Here is a 17,169-nt window from a genome sequence, read left to right as displayed (position 1 = left end):
CAGCAGGGCAATCTCCAGCAGCTTCTCCTCCGCCAGGTAACAAGCTCCCAATGGCAGGGGCTATAACCCTTTGCAACAGCACTGGGCCAGTTACACAGCAATACCCCAAACTGAAGGCTTGTTTAAAGTTCTCCGTAAATTGACTTCCAAGTGCCACTGCTGTCATTGGTGGTTAGCTACAGATTCACAGACTGCTCCCAGAAGTCCACAACTGAGACTGACCTGAAATACCCCTGAAATGCACCAGCACGGTCTCCTACCTAACGGAACTCTGTGGTGATCTGTAAAATAAACACACGTTTATGTAACACGGGCCTCCATCCACTCACATGTGAGTGTGGACCGGAGCACATGGGTTTTCTTGGAACCACACACACCTTCATGGCCAGGCCAAGAATCTGACGACCCAGGGAATGTACAATCTGTTGCTCAGGCCTGGAATTACATTCTGTGCTATAAAGGGCTTTATCAAAAATGGAAAACACACGGGACTACATCAAACTAAAAGCTTCTGCACAGCAAAGGGAACCATCAACAAAATGAAAGGCCATCTACAGAATGGGAGAAGATCCTGGCAGGCCACATCTGATAAGCGGCTGATATCTGAAGATACAAACGGACCTATATAATAACTAAACACCAAGAAAAAGCCGAAATACTCTGATTAAAAATGGGCATAGGACTTGAATAGTCACTTTCCTAGAGAAGACACTCAGAGGGCCAACAAGAATATGAAAAAGTGCCCCACGTCACTCATCAAGAGGGAAATGCAAATCAAAACCATGATGGGATACCACGTCATACCCGTCGGAACGGCTTAAGTCAAAAAGACAAGAAATAGCGTTGAAGGATGCAGAGAAAGGGGAACCTCGTGCACTCTGGTGGAATGCAAACTGGTGCAGCGGCTCTGGGAAACAGTAAGGAGGATCCTCCAATAAAAATCATACACAGAACTACTACATGACCTAGCAATTCTGCCCCTGGGTATTTATTCAAAGAAAACAAAAACTCTAACTTGCAAAGGTATCTGTGCCTCCATGTTCATTACGGAGCTGCTCACAGAAGCTAAGATGTGGGAACACCCTAAGTGTCCACTGACGGTCAAAGACGTGGTGTACACACAACGGATTATTATTCAGCCGAAGAAAAGGAATGAAATCTTGCCATTTATGGCAATACAGAGGGCATTAAGCTAAGTGCAATGAGTCAGATGGAGAAAGATAAACACTGTACGATCTCATGCATTTGTGGCACCCAAAAAACCAAACACCAGGCTCTTAGACATGAACAACAGATTGGTGTGTACCAGAGGCTGGTGGCTGGGGTGGGAGGAATGGGTGAAGGGGGTCAAAAGGTACAAACTTATGTAAGTCATGGCATGCAACGCACAGCGTCGGTGACTCCGGGTAATAGTGCCGTGCTACATATTTGAAAGTGGCTGAGAGAGTAGATCTCATGAGTTCCAGCACAAGAAAAATAAACTGGCTGGTGACAGAGGTCAGCGTGGTCTGTTGTGATCACTGCACTCTGCACAAACTGTCCATTCGTGCTGCTACACACTTGAAGCTCACATAATGCACCACTGATAACCTGTACTCGCTGACTTCAGTCCACTTCGGAGACCGTGCTCCGAGAGAGCGCACCAGATGTTAAACACATCAGAACAGACACTACAGTTGATCTTAGCCTTTTGGCAAGCAATCAGTATCTCAACTTAAAAAGGGAAGATGGATGGGGCATCTGGGTGGCTCAGTGGGTTAAAGCCTCTGCCTTCGGGCTCAGGTCATGATCCCAGGGTCCTGGGATCGAGCCCCGCATCGGGCTCTCTGCTCAGCAGGGAGCCTGCTTCCACCTCCCTCTCTGCCTGCCTCTCTGCCTACTTGTGATCTCTGTCAAATAAATAAATAAAATCTTTAAAACAAACAAACAAATAATAAAAAAGGAAGATGGGACTTGCCAACTGGCACTCCCATAACAGAAGTGATCATTCTGTGATCACGTTACTCATGATGAGCTACTGAATGTAGGAAGAGCTTACAACAGCTGTATGCAGACAGGAACTTGGGAGACAGAGAGTAAGAGGTTACACGCTGGAATTAACTCTGCCTCGACTGGATGAAATCAGCTGGAACTTAGCATTACTTACTTCCTATCTAAAGCCAACTCTAGGGCGCCTGGTGGGGCTCAGTTGGTTAAGCAACTGCCCTCGGCTCAGGTCATAATCCTGGAGTCCTCGATCGAGTCCCACATTGGGCTCCCGGCTCCACGGGGAGTCTGCTTCTCCCTCTGACCTTCTTCTCTCTCATGCTCTCTCTCAAATAAATAAATAAAATCTTTAAAAAGAAAAAGAAAAAGAAAAAGAAAGCCAACTTTACCTCCTGACAAACCTGACAAATCCTTCATGTAGCTCTGGCCAACTACCACTCTGGTGGGGCAGGTACCGTGGGTCTTGTATACCTCTTTTGGTACATTTTGTTAATACAGAATTTACATATGACAAAACGCATAGTTCTAAGGATATAACTCAATGAGTTCTGACAAATGCAAAAAATAATGTAATCATCACATAGTGACACAGAACATTTCCATCCTCCAGAAGGTTCCCTCCTGGCTCCCTGCAGGCAATCCCCTGCCCTCACTTGCCTTCTGTTAGTATAGTTTTACCATTTCTACAGTTTCATATAAACGGACTCACAGAGCAGGTATTTTTGTGCTCATTTCACTTAGCACAGTGCTTCTGAGATTCATCAATGTGAGTGCATCGGTATTTTGCTCCTCTCTGTGGCTGAGTGGTGGTTCACAGTACGGATATACCATGTTGATGGAAATGTGGGTTCTTGCAAGTGTGTGTGGACATGCACTTTCGTTTCTCCTGGGCACATCCTCTGGAACAGACCACTGCGCCTAACAGTGTGTGTTTAGACAGTGAGGAATTATATAACGGACTCGGTCTTCACCCGCGCCTACACCCCCGGGACCCAAGCAGGGCCTCATGACCAGCACAAGGCCTTCATCCTTCACCAAGATCTGCCCCTTCTGAATGCAAAATCACACCGTATGCAGTGCTCACTTGGCAATTAATGACAGATCAAACATAACATATATTTTAGTGGCTTATTACAGCCCCGGCAAACAGCAAGTACTTATACAATTTGTAAAATGAATAAACTTACGAAGCTACAGTAGTCCCCCCTTATCTGTGGGGAGCAAGTTCCCAACACCCCAGAGAACGCCTGAAACCGTGGATAGGACCTGACCCTATACGTACTTACTTATAATCAAGCTCAACTTATAAATTCTGCACAGCAAGAGAACAACTAATGATAACACAGAACACTGACAACAATAAACTGTCATAAAGTTACGCTGAACGTGGTCTGTCTCGCTCTCAGAATCTCTTGTTGTAGGAGCCTGGGGTGTTCAGTCCAGTACTCGTCTGCCTTTGGCTCAGGCCATGATCCGAGGGTCCAGAGACTTAGCCCCGAGTCAGGCTCCCTGCTCAGGGGGGAGCCTGCTTTTCCCTCCGCCTCTCCCCCAGCTCGTGTTCTCTCAATCTCTCAGATAAATAAAATCTTAAAAAAAAATCTCTTGTTGTGGTGATGGGAGATGAGAGAATGCCTCCATGGGGAGACGCATGAGGTGGGCGTGCAGGCCCTGCAGTGCAGCAGGAGGCTACCGCTGGCCTGACGACAGATCAGAAGCAGCGCCATCTTCCAGAGACCATGCCTGCCCAGGTGACTAGAACCAGGGACCCGGACGGGGTCGATCGGGGTGATCAGTGTGCTTCTTTCCTAGGACTCCTGCCCTTCCTACTGAACTGCAGGATCAGTCTCCTGAGAGTAAGGGCAGTCCTACTGGGGATGAAGCCATCACATCCAACACTGACCTTTGTTGGTGCCTAATAAATATTTGTTAGTTGAAAGGATACTTGCTTCCAACTATCCATTCATTTTACAAAGTTCGCTGGGCTCGGGAGAAGGCGAGGGAGTTAGAACAAAATCAAACATCTGACCTTTTTCATAGATCTGCTGCTTGTCTTTCGGGGAAAGAGAGTCGACCTTTTCCTTGAGTTTTTCTGTCTCCATCTGTGCTTGTTTCTCAGGGTACTTGTCATCGGGCGTCATCGACAAAGTCAGCTTGTGCGGGTTGTTCTGCAACGGGCACAGAAACAAAGGCTAAATTGAAATATGGGGTCAGTGGAGCCCGGCGCGCTGACCAGCCTGCAGCACGGTGCTCTGCGCCACGAGGTTCCCGCCTGTTCTGGGCGGTGATGACAAAGCGGCCTCAAAGGCGGTCCTGGAGAAAGCGCAGGAGGCACGGGGCACCCTGGCCACTGCGCAGTAACTGTCACTCACGCATGCTGGGGTTCTCACCGTTGGGGCGCTTCCTGTTACGGGTACCACGTGTAGACTCGAAACATACCGACATTCGACATTTTCTTTGTACGTGTTTTAACATTATAAATCTCTGACTTTATTCTAAGGCAAAAATAGCAATAAAACAATGTAATCTTTAATCTTCTTCAGAGTATTAACTTCTTAAAGATTTTGAACTAAATTCTGCATTCGTCATTTTTTAAAAATGAGGACAAGTTAGATGTCCACCTACTATAAAAATGTTAGAAGATTTAATGTGCTTTTCTCATTCATTTCAACACACACACACTACTCATCTGTTTTTAATACTACAGGAAGGAAGGAACACCGGAGTACAGTATAAACTTTATACCAAGTGACTTGGAGTAACAGAGCAATGGCAGGTCAAGCGCCAAACCTATGCCCCATGTCCCTAATGGCACACAGCACGACAGAGAGGCTCTTCATAGATACGACAGTCCAACCCCCATGGTAAATCTGGCTAGGTTCTACCACATTCCTGACAGTCTACCAGGGCATACGCAGACTACAAATGCCCTGAAGCAAATGCAAACAAATGAGAAACAAAAGGAGCAAGCATCATAAGAATCCATCATAAAACAAAATATCCACACATTCAGGTGACTGTTTTTGTATTCTCAACAAACAAAAATCAAGGTACCAGATGGCTTCTCAGGGGAATTCTACCCAACATTTAAAGAGTTTAACACCTAAGTTCCTCAAAGTACTCCAAACACATCCTACAAGGTCAGCATTACCCTGATACCAAAACCAAAGACGCTACAGAAGAAGAAAATGACAGGCCTATAGCCCTGATAAACAAAGATGCAAAAATCGTCAACAAATTGTCATCAGCAAACCACACTCAGCAGTAACATTAAAACAATCATTTGCCAAAAAATGCAGAAAAAGCATTTGCAAAACTCAGCATCTGTTCATGATAAAAACTCTCAACAAAGTGGGATTAGAGGGAACATACCTGGACATAACAAAGGCCACATAAGGCAAAGCAAAAGCCGACACCATACACAATGGTGAAAACCTGAGAGCTTTTGCTCTAAGATCAAGAATGAGACTGGGATGTCCACTCTCACCACTTCTGTTCAGCACAGTACTGACAGTCCTAGCTATAGCCATCAGACAAGAAATAAAAAGGCATCTAAATTGGTGAGGAAGAAGAAAGGCTTCACTATTTGTAGATGACCTGATACTAAACACAGAAAACGCCAGACTCCACCAAAAAAACTACTAGAATAAATGAATTCAGTAAAATTTAAAGAAATCGGCTGTTTCTATACAGCAATAAAAAAGTGGCAGAAAGAAATTAAGAAAACAGTTTCATATACAATTGCATCAAAAAGAATAAAATACCCAGGAACATATAACTGAAAAGGCAAAAGACTTGTGCTCTGGAAACTATGAAATGCTGATGGAGGAAACGGAAGATGACATAAATGGAAGGATCTAGCATGTTCATGGACTGGAAGAACACATATTGTTACAAGTCTATGCTACAAAGCAATCCACAGAGTCAATGCAATCCCTATCAAAATACCAAAAGCATTTTTCTCAGAGCAAGAACAAATCATCCTAAAATTCATAAGGAATCATAAAACACCCAGAATACCCAAAGCAATCTTGAAGAGGAAGAACAAAGCTGGACGTACCCAATCCCAGATCTCAAGTTGAACTACCAAGTTGCAGTCATCAGAACAGTATGGAACCGGCACAAGGACAGACACTCAGGCTGGCTGGAAAGATGGCATCCCATTGGCTCACCTCATCCCACAGATACAACTAGAAACAGTCCCATCAACGTCAATAACCCAGCGAACGACCTCAAGACTGGCAGAACAGATTCCTCGCTAGGTAGAGAAGAGGTCCCATCAGAGAAGGTAAGAAGAGCCAAGACGCAGTTTGGGAGAGAAACAAACCAGTGCTGTCCAGGGCAGGGAGGAAGCAGGTGATGCAGAGAAGGGTGAAAAACAGACACTCTGGGGAGCCCACCACTGGGGAGCAAGAATCCCCACAGCATGCCTCTGGAAATGAGAGGGGCTGAATGTCGCGAGTTCTTACACCAAGTAGGAAACAGAGCCTGGAATCTAAAACATCAGTACCAGAGGGTGTTCGGAAGCAGAATCCCACCCTTAAAGAGACAGCACATCAAACAGCTGTGCAGATCTAGCATGGAACCAGCAGTCTGAGAACCGCCAGGGGCAGACAGGAGGGACAGTGATTTGCTCATCTCAGAGCGTGACAGAGAGACAGACACGGATCAAGGAGAGTTTCCTGCAGGAACAAGGGAGCTAGTAGGCACCACTTTCCGCTCCCACCCCCTCCATAAACAATGGCCATCTGTGGGAACCAGGACCACATGGACACTCCTCAATCAACTGGCACCGAGCCTCACCTTCACCATACTTCAGTGGATCTGTCCTTCCCGGTAGCACTCGCCTTAGTCCTGGAGCTGTGGGCTTCCTCCCCGCAAAGGCTGGCACAAATCCTGCCAATACCGGATCTCCGACCCATGTGTTTTGAGGAGGACTCAGTTCTGGTGGCAGTGGGGGCAAGGCTCATTTCACAAGCAGAGCACTGGACACCTTGTTAAAACGTGCCCTACCTCAGATGGGAAACGACACTGCCCACAAGAGGCAAAGAGAGCCTCATGAGAAAACTGGAAAGGAAAAAAGAGGCCAGGACTCAACAACAAGGCACACACAACACACATAGCAGGACATTCCCTGAAGCTCCAGGCCCTGGGGAACAGGGGACACTGCACTGCAGAGCACAACAGGACCTCTTCTTCGTAAGGCCACTACTGTTAAGAGCAAGAGAAATAGCTGACTCTCTTAACACAAAGAAACACAGAGAGCTGACAAAATGGAGAGATGGAGGAGTGTCCCAAACGGAAGGACCAAACCACGGCAAGAGACTTAAAGTGAAATGATTTAAGTAGTATGCCTGATTGAGAATTTAAAATAATAATCATAAAAATACTCACTGGACTAGAGAAGAGTGGAGGACCTCAGTGAGACCCTTAACAGAGAGATAAAAAAAGAACCAGAGATGAAGAACACAATAAATAAAATAAAAAATACCACTGAGGGAATAAATAGGCTAGATGTCTCTGGAAGACAGAGCCATGGAAAGTAACCAAGCTGAGCACATGAGAGGAAAAAATTGCAAACTGAGAAGTCTTAGTGAACTCAGTGACTCTAATCAAGCAGAATAACATGCACATTATAGGGGTCCCAAAAGGAGAGAGAGAAAAGGGGACAGAATATTTATCTGAAGAACTAATAGCTGAAAACTTCCCTAATCTGGGAGAAAAAACCAAACAGATGACAGATCCAGGAGGCACAGAGATCACCCCACAAGTTCAGCCTGAGGAGGTCCGCACCAATACAAACAGTAATTAAGATGGCACTACTGATAAAGAAAAAAATCTCAAAAGCAGCAAGAGAAAAGGGACATTACATATAAGGGAACGCCCCTTAAGGCTATCAGGGAATTTTTTTTAGCAGGAACAGGCCCAAAGGAAGTGGCATGACATATTCAAAGTGCTGAAAGGGAAAAACATGCAGCCAAGAATACACTACCCAGCAAAGCGCTCATTCAGAACAGTTGGAGACCTAAAGAGTTTCTCGAACATAAGAGTTCATGACCACTAAACTAGCCCTACAGGAAATACTAAAGGGAACCTGAATGGAAAGGAAACACTGTAAATAAGATTATGAAAAGTAAAAAACACAGAAGCAGTAAGAATAAGTATTTCTGCAAAAATCAGTCAAGGGATTCATAAAATCAAAGGATGTACAATAGGACAACACATACTTAAAATGTGAGGGAGACAGAGGTAAAGAATGTGTTCAAATTCAAGCAGCCAGCAACTGAACAGAGACTGCTATGTACAGATGTCATACATAAGCCTAATGGTAACCACAATCCAAAAACCAGGAATAGATATGCAAAAAATGAAGAGAAAGGAATCCAACTGTATCACTAAAGAAAGCCAACAAACTGTGAGAGCAAGAAGAAAGGAGAAGAGAAAATCTAAACCACCACTAAATAAGAAACAAAATGGCAGTACATACATACCTGCCAATAATTAGTTTAAATATAAATGGACTAAATGCTCCAATCAAAACACACAGGGTGACAAAATGGATAAAGAAACCAGACCCACCCACACTCCTCTTCAGACTTAAAGATCCCTGTAAATTCAAAGTGAAGGATGGAGAAACAATGATGCAAACTGAGTGAAAACAAAGCCAAGGTAAGCGATACTTACATTAAACATTTTAAAACAAAGATTGTAACAAGAGGCAAAGAAGGGCAAAAATCATAATAAAGGGGACAATCCAACAAGGAGTCATAGCGTTGTAAGTATTCACACACCCAATGTGGGAGCACCCAAATCCGTAACACAGTTAATAATACAAAGGAACTGACAGCAGACAGTAGGCGCTGTTAATATCCTGCATTCGTCTGTGAACAGATCATCGAAACAGGAAATCAACAAGGAAATAGTGGCTTTGAATGACTCACTGGATTAGACAGATTTAACATATTCAGACAGTCCATCCTAAAACAGCAGCACACATACTCTTTTCAAGGGCACAAGAAAGATTCTCCAGAATAGATCACATATTAGGGCATAAAAGAAGCCTCAACAAGCTAAAAAACCAAAGCAAAACAAAACAAAAACTGAACAAAACCAAAAAGCATACACCACAATCAAGTGGGATTGACTCCAGGAATGCAAGGGTGGCTCAGTATTTGCAAAGCAATCAAAGTGCTACATCACATCAATAAAAGAAAGAATAAAAATCATATGATTAATTCGAGAGATGCAGAAAAAGCCTGTGACATGCATCTTTTCTGATCATAATACTAAGAAACTAGAAATCAATCACAAGAAAAAAATCCAGAAGGAGCACAAACACATGGAGGTTCAGTAACCTGCAACTCCATAATAAACAGGTCAACCAGGAAAGGAAAGAATAAAAAGATGCAGGGAAACAAATGAAAATGAAAACATGATGGTCCAAAATCCTTGGGAGACAATGAAAGCAATTTTGAAAGGGAAGTTTCTAGCAATACCGGCCTACCTCAAGTAAGAAAAATCACAAATAAACAACCCAACCTTACACCTAAAGGAGCTAGGAAAAGAACAAAACCCAAAATCAGCAGAAGAAAGGAGATAATAAAGATTAGGCCAGAAATAAATGCTACAGAAACTAAAAAAGGTCAATGAAACCAGAAGCTAGTTCTTTGAAAAGATCAGCAAAATCGATTAAACCTCTAGGCAGGCTCATTGGGGGAAAAAAATAAAATAAAGAAAGAGGACCCAAATAAACAAAATCACTCATGAGAGAGGAGAAATAACAAACATCACCACAAAAATACCAACAAATGTCACAGGATATTATGCATACCTACATGCCAACAACTTAGAAGAAATGGATGCATTCCCAGAAGCACATAACCTCCCAGAACTAAAGCAGGAAGGAAACAGAAAATTGTAACAGGCCAATTACCAGCAATGCAATGGAATCGGTAATCAAAAATGTCCCAAAAAGCAAAAGTCCAAGACCAGATCGCCTCATGGGCCAATTCTACCAAACATTAAAGGAACGGTAAATACCTGTTCTTTTCAAACTATTTCAACAAAGAGACGAGAAATGAAAACTTCCAAATTCATTCTATAAAGCCAATATCACCCTGATACCAAAATCAGATAAAGACACCACAACAAAAGAGAACTGTAGACCAATATCTCTGATGAATTCAGATGCACAAAATCTCAAATTATTAGCAAACCAAATCAAACAACACATTAAAAATATCACACAGTACAGTCAAGTGGAATTTATTCCCAAGATTATTCCTAAGTAAGGGTGGTTCATATTTGCAAAACTATCAACATGATATGTCACATCAGTTAAAAAAAAAATACATATATATATATATATATAATAATAAAAAATAAATCTTTAAAAAAAAGGATAAAAACCACATGATCATTACGATAGATGTAAAAAAAGGCACTCGACAAAGCACAACATCCATTCATGATAATCCCCTCTGCAGAGCAGAGCAGGAGGGAACATACCTCAACATGACACAGGCTTACACGAAACACCTACAGCCAACATCATCACACTCAATGGTGAAAAATCCAGAGCTTTTCCCCTAAGGTCAGAAGTAAGACAGAGATGTTGGCTCTCACTGCTTTTATTCAACCCAGTAGGGGAAGTCCTAGCCATTAGACAACGGAAAGAAATAAAAGGCATCCAAAGAGGTAAGGAAGAAGTAAAATTCTATCTGCAGACGACACGGTACCATGTACAGACAACCCTGAAGACCGCCCAGAAACAACCAGAGCTGACAAATGAATCCAGCCAAGTCGCAGGATACAAAATCAACGTCAAGAAATCTGCGTATTCCTACATGTTTATAGTGAAGCCACAGAAACTGAAATGAAGAAAACGATCCCACTTACAAATGTAGCAAAAACAGTAAACCATCTAGGAATAAACTTAAGAGATGAAAGACCTATACTCTGAAAAGTATAAACACCGATTAAAAATTTCAAGATGATGCAAAAAATGGAAACACATTCCTTGGTCATGGATTGGAAGAATAAATATTGTTAACATGTCTATACTACTCAAAGCAATCCGCTTAAATACAATCCCTGTCACAATACCAAAGGCATTTTTCAGAGCAGCAGAACAAACAACACTACAATGTGTGTGGAGCCACAGAAGACCCTATTACCAAAGCGGTCTTGAGAAACAGTACAGGAGGCGTCACGACTCCAAGCCGCCGTAATAAAACAGTACGGTACTGGCATAAATACGGTACTGGCGAAGACATCTCATGGCCAACACACAGGAGATGCCCAGCATCATTCAGCATCAGGGAGATGCAGATCACAGCCACCGTGAGATGCCACCGCACCTGCCGGCACGGCTAACACCAACTACACAGGAAAGAACATGTGTGGCGAGGATGTGGAGAAAGGGAAACCCTCCGACGCTGCTGGTGGGAGTGAAAACTGGTGCAGCCACTCTGGAAAACAGTGTGGAGGTTCCTCAAAAATTAAAAACAGGGGTGCTTGGGTGGCTCAGTCAGTTAAGCATCTACCCTCCGCTTAGGTCATGGTCTCAGGGTCCTGGGATCAAACCCTGTATTGGGCTCCCTGCTCAGCGGAGAGCCTGCTTCTCCCTCTCCCTCTGCCCTTCCCCCTGCTTGTGCTCTCTCTTTCAAATAAAACAAACAAACAAACAGCACAATCTTACTGAAGATCTACTAATCGGGTTGTAGTCTCCGGGTTGTGGGATCAAGCCCCATGTTGGGGCTCTGTGCTCAGCACAGTCTGCTTGGGATTCTCTCTCTCATTCTCCTCGGCCCCTCCCTCCTGCTCTCTCACATGCTCTCGCTCTCTCTTTAAGATAAATAAAAATCTTTAGAATATCACATGAACTCGGTTGGTAAAGCAGGGACCGGGTCTGAGAGGACGGACTCCAGTTCCGAGAGAAGTCCCGCGGTGGGTGGAGTGTTATCGAACAGCACCTGCTACCGAGAACTCCTTTGTGAAAGGCAGAGTCAGTCGCTGCGCAAAATTCACCAGTGTCTTATTTTAAGGAACTGCGGCAGCCGCCGTGGTTTCAGCAGCCACCACCCTCATCAGGCGGCGGCCACCAACACCGAGGCAAGACGCAGAAAACTCCGAAGAGATCAGGGACTTGGGGAGACACTGAACCAGCCACGGAAAAGGAAAGTGAAACGCTCCCAGTGAAGAAATCCCAGGAATGTATTTCTTCATGCGTGAGTTCTACCAATCATTTAACAAGTGAACAATTCTTGTCGAAAACTTCCCAAAAACTGAGGGGTGGACAGTATAATCTTTCTTTCAACAAAACAGAACAAAAATGCCTACAGATGTCTCTGTTAATAAACACACACGATACCTTCAAATATAAAAGACAACTCACATATTCACATAAAAAGCCAAACTGCATCAGAATGAGCTAAATTTGTTAGTACATTAATCAATCATTAAGAAACATGTCACTTATTCATATAAATTCTCCCATCTCCTTACCTTAAAGTACTGTTTTACTTTTTCTTGCAGGAAGTGTGGGTTCTCCTTGAGGCACTGCCGGAGCCGAGCCACCTGACCCCCCAGCTGCAGGAGCTCCACGGGGTCCCCGTCATGGTTCCAGCAGGAGGCGATGTACTGCAAGCGAGAACGCCACGCCGCGCACATTACACCAGCACCTCGACCTCAAACCTAACATTGTATTAAGATCTCCGTTTCTGTATTTAAAAATACCATGACGACTGTAACAAAAATTAAATCATATTTTGGTTAGGAAATTTTAAGTCTGTTTTTTCTCTGACAAAGTGAAGCACAGGTTTTCAAATCATTTTGAGGAGGGACGCCTCGCTGGTTCAGTCCATGAAGCGTCTGCCTGAGGCTCAGGTCGTGATCTCAGGGTCCTGGGACTGAGTCCTATATCCATCGGGCTCCCTGCTCGGCGGGGAGCCTGCTTCTCCCTCTCCTCCCTGCTTGTGCTCTCTCTTGCTATCTCTGTCTCTCTCGCTCTAAAATCAATACATAAAATCTTTAAAAAGAAAAATTATTAAAAAAAATTTTTTTAGCAAATATAACTACCAACATATGTACAGTTACAGATCTCTACTCAAGCATACTCCGCAGGAATGTGTCCCATAGAAAAACACAAGATATCGGGGGGCCTAGGGTCTCAGTTGGTTGAGCGTCCGACTCCTGGCTTCGACTCGGGTCATGATCTCAGGTTCATGAGATGGAGTCCCGTGTCAGACTCCACACCTGCAGAGCCTGTTTCGGATTCTCTCTCTCCAACTATCCATCCTCCCTGCATATACTCTCTAAAATAAGTGAATCTTTAAAAAAAAAAAAAAAAAAAAAAAGGATATCAGAAAGCCAACTGCGCTGGTAAAAAGGCACGATGTATTATAAAACTAAATTAAAAGTAAATTTGTATCAGACCCAAAACAGCACAAATTTCAAGGTTCAAACGAAAGGCACTATGAACGCCCACCTGTGTTTACAGTGCTGGCAAGTACCCAACGATCACAGCAGTAAAAGCAAAGGACAAACGGAAGAAGGCAGAAGAGAAATTACATACAGACGTCAGGCTGAGTCCGAAGCTGACAGACTGATGCTTCATCTGTATTTCAATTTTATGAAGGAGAGCCTCAATGCGGTCCTCTTCAAACCCTTTCCTAAAGAACAGAGTACACAGATGTTAAAAAGGAAACCAGTCCCCGTGCAACAAGGCAGCAGAGATAATCTTTAAATAGCTCTAAGCGAACCAACTGTGTTTTATGAGGTAAAGAGACAGCCAGACACGGGGAGGTGGGCGCCCTCACTGGACAGCGTCAGGACAGTGCAAGGACAATGCGAGGACAGTGTCAGGACAGTGTCAGGATTGCACAGCGCAAGCCACACGCACTCAATGACTTCCTCGATCGTCCTGTCGATGATGTCCCGGACGGCCTGGGTGTCCTGCTCTGCGATCCCCTGCAGGCCCACGCTGAAGTAGGCCTCCCGCGTGTAGCCATTGTATCTACAATACACAAATGGGTCACACGGCAGAATTCCAGCAACTTCCATCATCACCACATGCTTCACTCAGAGACCCAATACTGTAGAGAACAAAGCTATGGACACTCCAACCTCCCAAGTCTTCCAAGAGAAAGCCACAGAAGCCGAGTTCTCAAACATAACTGAGCACAATTACGTTCTGTCCTTCTCACGTTTCTAAAAATCAGTGCAGTTTAAACTTCAGAGTGACGGCAAAATTAAATCTAGAAACAAAACTGCTAAGTGTTACAAAATCTTAAGATTTGAAATATGTAACAACCTGGCTTTTAAAGCAGGCAGCTGTATGCCGTTCTCAGATGCTGGACAAGCTACCTTTTTTTTTCTTTCCCCAAATGTGCTCCCCAAGGGATGAGAAACAGCTTTACCGGACGAGCGTTCTCATGCACAGTTCTGTGCCGGGGTAGCAGGGGACCTATCCTGCGACTGTGGGATCTCCAGCATTCTCCATCCCTAACCCCACCTAGCAGAGGCCAATAACCCTCCCCAGGTGTGTCCATATACTGTCAATGTCCAAACTGGCCCCAAGTGCAAACACCACTGATCTGTTAGGCTAATGAAACTTACCCAACATCAGGAGAAAAGTCTGTGCCAAGTCCAGATTCAATTAATGCTTTGTAGAAGGGGGAGTTGGGTCCACTGATCAAGAGTGAGGACAGAAGGTTTAACGTGAAGGCTTCAAATGTATCAGTGATGCTTCATTTAAAACCAAGATTGGGGGAGGGGGAGGAGAAAAAGGGAAACTATTGGCCCTTGTGTTTTCAAAATCATTAAAATCACTACCAAATCGACACATTTATTTCCAAAGAAACAGATGTTCTACAAATGCTTGTATTTCAACCTTTGTTTTAAGGTATGTGGAAAAAAGAGTAAACTGTTTTTTTTGTTTGTTTTGATTTTGGTTTGCAAAGCTCTCGTACGTCAAGCTGACTTGGCAGCTTGCCGAATGTCATCCCGTCACAGCGTGCCAAGCACTCTGACCTGGGTCATGCCGATCACAGGGCACTGTGCACACACAGACAAGAGCAGCGAGCAGATGGGGAAGTCGTTCGAGCCGCAGGGCCACTGAGGCAGCCAAGTCTGCCGCCCACTGGCCACGGACGCCCACCCGCCCACGCGCCCGCAGGCGTGCACAGCTGACGACAGAGCTCCGCGGTCGCGCGCAGTTTTGAAGCCCATGTTCACTGTGCTCTTCTCGTGCTTAGGGGCATCCCACGCCCATAAGTATCACCAGCTGTCCCATTTTCTCCACAGAAATAAGCTTTAAAACATGGTAAGAAGTTACTTTTTTTCCTGGGTAGCTACTAAAGGCAATTACCCCCAAACCATCCCAGATGTTAACACCTTCCCTGCCATCCAACAGCTGCTCAACTCCTAAACCCTAACCATCGAGCCGTTCAGTGTGGAGAATTCGCCTCCAACCCAGCAAAGACACTTCCCCCCCCCCCTTCACAACGGACACTTACTCTGGTAAGAGGAAGCTGACCCCGACGGTGGTGTGTCCAGAGGAACCCGCAGCCAGGGAGTCCGGGCCACATGTGATATGGAATTCCCTCTGTACAACGACATGATACTTTATTAAGTCAGTGCACAGTACGAACGACTGGGTTTACACTAGAGTGAGTTACCCACATAGGTACAAAGTGGTCTAAGAGATGCTTTCCGCTAAATTTTCTTATCAAATAAGTAACCATTCCTTGGGGTAAGAAGCTTTTACATTCAAGTCAGAGGCCACATCTGAAAATCTTATCACTAATACACAGTTCGACTCCTCGCGTCAGTGGATTTACTAAGTAAAAACACTGCTTATTCTCCAGATGGGGAACTCACTGGCTTATCCCAAGGCTTCTGAGCTGGCACCGCAGTATTTGGCTCAATTTTCTCAAATTTACTCAGTGCTTCTTCGTGAATTTGTTTCAGATGCTGCTCTAATGGAAAATTGCCATAAGTGAAGAACCTGAAACATTCAGAGAAGGTGTTAGTCGACCTTAGTTTAAAAGATGAGAAATCAGCGCGGACGGCTTTCTGTACGAATGGAAGATGTGCAGAGCAGGAAACTAAACGCACCTCCTCCTGCACATACAATCAGGTAACAGCTTCATCAGGGTAAATAACCCAAAAACCCAAACTCCGGCAGAACAAACTCCACAACTAAATGTACACAAGAGACTGCCCTGGAGAGGGTGGGAAGGTCAGAGCAGCTGAGGGGGCTAACTGCACCACGGGACTGTCTGCTGGAGGAAGGGACCCGTGGGTAGGGGGAGAGAAGCAGCGGGTCACCCCAGGGAGCCCACACAGGAACAAAAATCCCCGTAACATTGGCTTTGAAAACCAGAGAGGCCAAATTTCATGAGTTCTTACAACCAGTGGGATTTAAACCTCGAACTTTAGAAATCAGCAGGTGCAGGCACCTGGGTGGCTCATTCGGTTAAGCCTTTGCCTTCAGCTCAGATCCTAATCCCAGGGTCCTGGGATCGAGTCCTGCATCAGGCTTCTCCCTCTGCCTCTACCTCCCTCTGTCTCTGTCTCTCCTGAATGAATAAAAATCTTTAAAAAATAAAATAAAGATCAGCAGGCTCTGTTCCGGGAGAACCTGGAGGGTGACAGGAAATGGAGTTTCTTCCCTGAAAGAGACAGCACAGCAACCACCCCAGGGACATACGCCACAGAAGCAGCAGTCTGAAAAAGGCAGGGGCACACAGGAGGGAGAGTGGGTTCCTATCTCAGAGTTTCCAACAGGGACAGAGATGATGGGAGACTCCTCCAGGAACAAAGGAGCCAAATGACACTGTTTCCCAGCCCTGCTCCTCAGCATAGACAGCCACCTGCGGGAACCAGCCAGGCACCAGCTCTCACCACCTCCCAACTTGCTTACGTGTCCCACCCCCTGCACCCAGGCCTGCCTTAGCCCAGTGCAGCGGGTCCCCTCCCACAGAGGACCAGGGCACTCCTGGCCAACACCGTGTCTCCCAAACACACATCCTGTAGGGCCTCGGTCCCGCTGGTGGTGGCGGCTGGTCACCTCCAGCGGGTGACATGCACACACCTTGTTAAAACCTTGTGCACGTGCACTTTGCAGGCCGCCCCACCCGACTCGGTCTCCCCAGTGGCCTTGCTTCTCCTCTCGCACCAGCG

The 17,169-nt window shown here is 45.0% G+C and overlaps 1 protein-coding gene across 2 annotated transcripts in view; it reads right to left on the bottom strand.

Annotated features, from left to right (window-relative positions):
• The window catches only part of PITRM1 (pitrilysin metallopeptidase 1), a 40,007-nt gene that overhangs the window by 9,575 nt on the left and 13,263 nt on the right, over positions 1 to 17,169 (bottom strand). For both annotated transcript variants that reach the window (XM_032881673.1, XM_032881674.1), the window contains 7 exons: positions 15,865 to 15,991; positions 15,501 to 15,589; positions 14,602 to 14,730; positions 13,886 to 13,999; positions 13,559 to 13,655; positions 12,490 to 12,624; positions 4,013 to 4,151 (listed from right to left, as the gene is read on the bottom strand). In XM_032881673.1, the coding sequence (XP_032737564.1) occupies positions 4,013 to 4,151; positions 12,490 to 12,624; positions 13,559 to 13,655; positions 13,886 to 13,999; positions 14,602 to 14,730; positions 15,501 to 15,589; positions 15,865 to 15,991 (830 nt within the window). The remainder of the gene's footprint in view (positions 1 to 4,012; positions 4,152 to 12,489; positions 12,625 to 13,558; positions 13,656 to 13,885; positions 14,000 to 14,601; positions 14,731 to 15,500; positions 15,590 to 15,864; positions 15,992 to 17,169) is intronic.

This window comes from Lontra canadensis, unplaced genomic scaffold (genome assembly GCF_010015895.1).
Source record: "Lontra canadensis isolate GAN:19392208 unplaced genomic scaffold, GSC_riverotter_1.0 scaffold76, whole genome shotgun sequence".
NCBI lineage: Eukaryota > Metazoa > Chordata > Mammalia > Carnivora > Mustelidae > Lontra > Lontra canadensis.
This window is presented reverse-complemented; position numbering and strand designations above follow the sequence as displayed.